We start from the raw sequence: 7,686 nt of genomic DNA, 5'->3' as shown, positions 1-7,686 counted from the left end.
AATTCTTTGAATGAAAGGTCTCACACTACAATCGTTGGACAAAATACAAGGGCTGTGCAATAGAGTTAAAATATAACCTTCTAAAATTATTTAGTTTCAATGATATGTAATTGAGCATATTTGCTTACTAGTTAGCTGAAGTTAATGGGAACTCCTAAAAGCATAAAGCAAGCAGCATTCGAGCATTGAGTAACCTGAACCTAGCATAACCTAAACATGTCATCCTATCACTAACTGATCAGTACTAGCATGCAAGTCTACAAGATCATATAACATGCATAGAAAGGCATCTCTACTAGATCCTTAGCCCTAATCTAGTATGCAATTCACAGATTCACAATTCAAAGCATAACATAAACATGTATGGGTATTTTTGGAAAACTTATTTGAGCTCTGTCGATTGCATGCATCACACCCCTTACTTTTATTAGAAAACTTTTTGTGTAAAATATTTTGTTTTCTAATTTTTTTTCCAAATCCTCTATTTGAGTGCAGACACACCCGAGAGTACGCCTGAATCCCTCAAACCAAGGCTCAGATACCAACTTGTAACGTCCTAGAAATTAAGGCTAAAAGTTTCATTTTTAATTTTAATTAAAATCATCCTTCAAAACATATCCATAAACCATAATAAATCCAAGTATCATCAAAACATCCAAATACATCGGAGTAAAGTAAAATGTGGAACAATCATGGTGTGTGCAATGCGATCACCCCAAGCTCTTCCCTTTCGATCCGGAAGTACCTGAAACATAAACTGAAAACCGTAAGAAATGAACCTTAGTGAGTTTCCCAAAATACCATAAATCATACATATCAAACATATAATGGGCCCTGTCCATCATCGGGCCCCGACCAACATCGAGCCCCGCTTGGTGCAGATCTTACAGTAATAACGGACCCCGCCTGGTATACATATCAGATATGAACACATGAAAAAAATACAAAGATAAGTAGCATACAATATAATCATCAGGCCCCACCCGATATAGATATCAGATATCATACGTGCATGAGTCATGCAGACAACTAACATCCTAATCATAATAAACCATGGGCTGACATTGGTACCATCGACCCGCCAAGTACAGTGAGGAAACTCACCTTAAACTCCTGAATCTCTTAGATGAATACTCAGACTGCTAAGCCAGAAAAATCCCCACACTCAAACGACCAAATAATATCCAATCAATAATTGGGTTACAACCCAAAACTGGAATCCTAGTCCAGTTTTACAACATTCAGGGTAAAAGACCATTTTACCCCTCCTATCTTGGCCCAAAATCCGAGGCCCAATCTAATAGCACCGAAACACCCACTAAGGTCCAACTTCCTAATTGGCTCAAAACCCCTCATGGTCCTAGTTCTAATAAGTCTCAAGGCCTAGCCATGGCCCAAAATCAGAAGGCAAACGGCCTAAATGGCCCTACACTCTTCTATCCCATAAACGACCCAAATCGAGAAAGTCAACCAAGGTCAACGACGCTTACTACGCCCGTCGTACTCAGGCTTACGCCCATCGTTCTACAAGGAATCCTAGTACACGTTGTGTACGAGATGGATACACCCAACATACTAGCAAGCGAGCCAAAGTCAGGGACCGGGCAACATACGCGCAGCGTACACATACATACGCCCAACGTACGTTCCCATTAAGCACTTTTCCATTAAGTGCTTAATACTTGCAACTAAAAGCTCAAACTTCATATCCAACTCTTATCTAATGTTTTAAGCCATAAATTCATGAACTTGGAGCCTTTACATGGCTCAAAAAAGGACACAAACCTCACTTTTAGCATTCTACTTTCACCATAATGATCTGAACTCATGCATGGTTGATCCACAACCATCAAGATGCTAAATTTATGGACTTAGGACCTCAGAAACATCAAGAAAAGAAACTCCTAACTTCTGGAGTGGAAGAAATCCACTAGATCTCATCATATGACCAAAATGGGACCAAAACTTCATAAAGACTAGATTTAAGCAAACAAAGAGCAAGTTCCAAGCTTTATACCTCAATGAAACTGGAAATGATGTGAGGAATCTGGATCTACAAGCCCTTCTTTGATCAATGCTCCTTCTTCCAACTTCTTTTTCTTCAAGTCTCACCAACACACACTAAAACACACACAAGAGGGGTCAAATCTATTCAAAAGGGGCTAGGGTTTCGAAATGTGACTCAAAGGACTTCGGAGGCTGATAAATGAGAGATCCAAGGTTCATAATCTTGTTTAAATAGGGTCGAAACCCTACAATTTAGGGTTTGTCCTCTAAATGTGTACGCCATACGCACGAGGAGTACACCCCGCGTACTACAAGTTTGCCGAAAATGGAAAAACTGCCCCTTAGGGACTAAATCTACAAACTATTAACATATGAAGGGTACAAATGAATGTACCTCGAATCAGGTATTACAAGCTCATGAGTATTTTCCACTTAAGAATATGAGATAATCAGTGACTGAGATCTCTAAGATATTCACCGAGAGGGCATTATTCTGCCCTAAATACGCATCCTCAGAGCATGTATAGATGAATCGTTACTTGAGTATACTCAAGACCGAGATTACGGAGTTAGTGGAGAACACCTAGTATCAAACTTTGCATAATATGTAGTCGAATGTTAGGAGAAGAGAAATTCAGATTGAGACCAAGAGGAAAGAGAAGAGCCCAATCCCAGTTCATTCGCAATCGGCGACCAAGCGGTTCAAATCCACTAAATTAAGGTTAGGAGCAATGGATCAGAGGAACCTCTAGTGTGGTATGTGTGAGAAGTTTTAGGTTAGGGTGTGTCGATCCTTTGCATGCCACAAATGTAGCAAAGAAGGACATTGTGGTAGGAAATGAATGTATAGTATGCGAGTTTGAAACCTGCACCTTCTCGTTGCATGCGCAGTGCAGAAACCTGCACCTTTATCATGGAAAATGTCAGATCGACGTCAAAGGAGAGCTGAGGTTCGTAAGTTAGAGGAGAGAGCTTGCCATCTTGTAGCATAGGATTCAGGAGCATCGATTATGACCATTGATGGTATGTTTCCAACTATATTATTTTATGCTTATGTATTGAGCTTTTATTTTGAGTTTTTTTCGCGGTGATTGTTATTTTATGGTTTCATTTTGATTTATACATTCTTAAGTTTTTGGTAAACTACAGTGATGGGGTTTCATAGACTCGGAACTTTTAACATGACCTTTCTACATGCTCTTGTTTGATGAAGGTTTTGGCGTTGAGTTAGACGGTTCAAAGGACTATTTTATTCCATTCTGATTTACTCAAGACTAGTATTATCCAAGTTGGGTTGGTTTGGATCTCTCACCGATGTGTCGCTTACGTTGTGAAGATTAGTAAATTCTATGTGAGGGAGAATGGAGATTTTGCAGTGGGAGAGTATCAAATCGTTCGAGCGTTTTCCAGATTGCTCAAGTTGAGGGTATTTTCTTGATTGCATAATCTTCAGAGTCCTACTTTTGTTCTTTTATCTATACTGTTGTAATTCCTTCTGGTGGTCTTAGTTGTAGGTTGCATAGTTAATTTCATAAGGCATTTGTCATGTCCTAGGTTTTAGGATGTTAGGGTCTTAGATGGAGGACTGTGATGAGGACCTCCTTGTCTGTTCTTGTTTGATTGAGAGTTAGGGATTCAAGTCACAATCCAAAATCCTGATAAGGATAATTAGGTTTCATTAGTATGGTGTAGGTCGTATTGGTTGTCGGCTTAGGGTAAGCCCGAGAGTCATTTGTGTTTTTTGGAAAGAGTGAGCCTGAGAGTCGTAAGTGATTGACGGATTGGAGAGATCCCGAGAGTCATTAGTGGTTGACAGATCGAGGATTGCCAAAGAGTTCTTAATGGTTGATGGACCCGTTTGAGTGAGAATCGTTAGGGGTTGAAGGATCGAGGTAAGCTGGAGGATCTCTAGGCATTGCTGAATTGGTGGGGTTCCTTCATAGTGGTAGATAAGTAAGTAAGGAGGGTAGTTTTCAGAATTACATGTATTAGTTGGATCCATGATCCAAGAATTCTAGTATTGGTGAGTCGCTCTAATGCTTGGCTTGTTACATGGTGCTCCGGAACTTTATATTTGCCTTGAAATTGGGACGTTACAACAAAATTGCAACAATATATATATGTGGTATGTTGAAAATTGTCATTTTGGTCCAAAAACTTTTGGACTAGCACACTAACATCATTAGTCCAAAACTTTAATTTTGTTGCGAGTTTGGTCCAATTTGTTTTAAATCAGCTTTTAATGACTATTTTACCCTTTTTATTTTTTTTTTTGTTATAGAAATCAGAAAATGAAAAAGAAAATGAAAATACACACCCACCTCCTCTCTCTACAACACCCATATTCTACCTGATTTTTAACACAAAAAATACCACTACCACCACCACCAACTACCGAAAGCGTCGACACCATCTTTTTTGTGTAACCACCGTCGATGCCACCTTTCTGTTGTTTGGAAGACCACTACCGGAAATCCTAATCTACTTACAGCGCCGCCAGAGTTTTTGACATGGATCTGAACTCCAACAACAAAGGTTGTGGCGGTGATGGTTTTTGACGTATATATGAACTTCTAACGATGGTTCCTGACATCGATTTGAACTCCAACGACACATATAGGGACTTCTGGCGATGTAGAAGTAGATTTGAACCTTTTCATCAGACCAAACTCCATAGATATTCGTAGATCTAAAAATTGAAAGCGGCGTTGTAACTCGACTTCGCCGAAATAATAGAGAAAGATAGATTTATTGAGGGTTTTTAGATTGACGAACAGGGTTTTTAGAGTGACAGTGAGAGAGATAGATCTGAAGCGATCCGATGTAGAGGGCCATGTCGTCTTTCAGATCTCCACGGAGCTAGGTGGCGGCGGTGAAACCGTAATCGGAGAAAACAAATGACGACGGTGGCGGCGGTGGTTTCTAGCAGTGGTGGATTCTGACAGTAGCAGTGGTTTCCAACAGTGACGGTGATTTCCGACTGTGGCGGTGATTTTCGACGAACAGTAAAGAGAAGGAGAAATAGAAATACAGTCTATGATGAGAGAAATTGGTGGGTGGGGTTTGGGTGAGTTAGTAGGGTTATTTTTATAAATGAAAGTAATAAAAAGAAAATGAAAAAACAAATAAAAAGGGCAAAAATGTCATTTCAAGCACATCTAATTTTGAAATGGACCAAAGCGGCAATAAAATTAAAGTTTTGGACCGATAATGTTAATCTAAAATTTTTTGAACCAAAATAACAATTTTCAGAAAAACCAGAGGGACCATTTTTGTAATTTTGAAAAATCACATTGAACAGGTTCGACAAATTTGACAAGCCAAACATTACATTCAGGTAAACAGGAAGCAATAACAAATATTTACCGTCAAACATTTATGTTTTGAGTTTATATATAATTTTCATTAATCCTAAATATGATTCTTGTAATTTTATTCAACAGATATATAATATGAAGAGAAAAACAAAGACAGAGGAGTGAAGTTGAAGTCTCTCTCCCTCTCTCCACCTACTTTTAAGATGAGACAATAATCTCTTACTTTTTTCTCCTTGTCTTAGTTTCAACTCCTTTCTCTTTACCACTTCATCTTCTCTCCTTCACAACACAATCACACAACACCTTCATCAATGGAGTTCGACATCCAAAACCCTCTATCTCAAGACCTTCAACAATCCATTTTCGCCATGGAATCCGATCACCTTCCATTGTTAAACTCAGATCTTGACTCCGATCATCATCTCCGGCGACAAATCATCAACCTTATCTCGATTTTCTCTCAAAAACTCAATCATCCATTTGTTTCCTACCTTGCCATCAATTACTTCCATCGTTTCCATGCTGTCCACTCCATTCCGGTGATGATCGACATTAGTTCTTCAAACGTTTAGATGAGTTGTGTAACTTTTCCTAACGGATAGCTCATGTGTTTTGTAGGGAGACAAGCCATGGATCTTGAAGCTTGTTGCAGTTTCTTGTGTTTCATTAGCATTTAAGATGATAGGAGGAGATTCTGGAGTTCAGGTGATTGTTTTTTCTTGGTTAATCTTCATAAAGATTTGATTTTTGATGTGGGATTTTAATATTTTTCATGAATGTTTATTTGGATTTGCAGAAAGATGATGAATTGATGTTTGATATTGGGATAGTGGAGAGGATGGAGTTTATGATCCTTGGAGCTCTTCAATGGCGAATGCGTTCGATTACTCCTTTTGCTTTCATCAAATTCTTCGTCTCTTTCTTCAAACTCCGAATGTCGTCGTTCGATGATGATAATGCTAATGATGATGATCAGTATCATCATAATCATCATCATCAAGCCCTTAAAGATCGAGCCACTGAAATCATCTTCAAAGCTCAGATTGGTACACAAAGATCGAATCTTTTTTCATCACCATTTCGAATTAATTAAACTAAACTCATTGTCTCGAAATCATTGCATGAATGCAGACTTAAAGCTTTTGGGTTTCAAGCCATCGCTCATCGCAGCATCTGCTCTTCTATGTGCTTCTCATGAACTCTACCCATTCCAATTCCCATACTTCAAGAACTCAATTTCAAGCTGTTCATATGTAAATGAGGTAAAATAAACAAACAGACAATTCATAACACTCAAATTTTCCACATCAAAAGGTGGTCAAAGTCAACAAGTGCTCATCATGAATAATGAATCTTTTTCATGACCTTTTTACATTTGCAGGATGAACTGTTAAAGTGTTACAGTGTAGTTCAAGAACTTGTGATGGATGGTTATGAATCAATGCTAAGCTGCAAAACCCCCATTAATGTTCTTGATTTGGACTACTCAAGCTCAGAGGATACGCACAGTAAAACTGATGAAGATGAAAAGAGAGGATTAAAGAGGCTGAAGATGAGCACTTTTGGCAAAACCCCTTTTCAGCTTTCTTAGATTATCCGATTTGTAGAGAGAGAAAGACTATATTTGAGAAGGGTAGGGGGGGGGGGGGGGGGGGGGGGGGGGGAGGGGATATGGTGTTGGTTTCTTGGAGAGTGACACAAAGCTATGCTTTGGCTTAGCTGTGTGCATAGAAAAAAGGAAAAAAGGATGGGGAATTGGAGGGAAGAAAAGGAGAAAGATCTTGTGCCATTAAAGAAAAGGAAAAAGAAAAAATAAAATAAAGAGAGAGAGAGAGAGAGAGAGAGAGAGAGAGAGAGAGAGAGAGAGAGAGAGAGAGAGAGAGAGGAGAGAGAGAGAGAGAGAGAGAGAGAGAGAGAGAGAGAGAGAGAGAAACAAAAGAACATAAAATGTATTTTTTTTTAATTATGTTTGATTTTGTTGGAAAGACAAAAGAGTAATTGGTTTCTTATTATTCGTATTTGTTTTTTTATTAAGTCAATAAATATTATTTTAAAAATAGCAAATACGAAATAATAATTAATGATTTTTGACCAAATATGAAAATAAAAACACGCTATACTCGATAGTCCTTATAACTCATTACTATAATGTGTAGTGGTTGTTATAAACGATAATTTATTTCTATTAAAAACAAATACAATAATCAAAATCTTGAAAGATAAGACAAAATTAAACTTTGAAAATAGTTGTGATTGTTGGGTCGCGTCGGGGAATTAAATTTGTATGCCTTCCATGATGGGCCGGGTCGGATAAGTATCAAAACAAAAAAGGTTATCCTGATTAGTATCAACTTATAATGAT

General features: G+C 38.2%; 1 protein-coding gene across 1 annotated transcript; it reads left to right on the top strand.

Annotated features, from left to right (window-relative positions):
* The first annotated feature begins 5,400 nt into the window (after nucleotides 1–5,400).
* On the top strand, nucleotides 5,401–7,208 carry LOC111902161 (putative cyclin-D6-1). The gene is made up of 5 exons (XM_023898023.3): nucleotides 5,401–5,863; nucleotides 5,943–6,029; nucleotides 6,121–6,370; nucleotides 6,456–6,586; nucleotides 6,706–7,208. The coding sequence occupies exons 1-5, from the start codon at nucleotides 5,636–5,638 to the stop codon at nucleotides 6,913–6,915; spliced, it is 906 nt and encodes a 301-aa protein (XP_023753791.1). The 5' UTR covers nucleotides 5,401–5,635; the 3' UTR covers nucleotides 6,916–7,208.
* The last annotated feature ends 478 nt before the right edge of the window (nucleotides 7,209–7,686 follow it).

The sequence above is a fragment of the Lactuca sativa genome, chromosome 4, assembly GCF_002870075.4.
Source record: "Lactuca sativa cultivar Salinas chromosome 4, Lsat_Salinas_v11, whole genome shotgun sequence".
NCBI classification, from domain to species: domain Eukaryota; kingdom Viridiplantae; phylum Streptophyta; class Magnoliopsida; order Asterales; family Asteraceae; genus Lactuca; species Lactuca sativa.
This window is presented reverse-complemented; position numbering and strand designations above follow the sequence as displayed.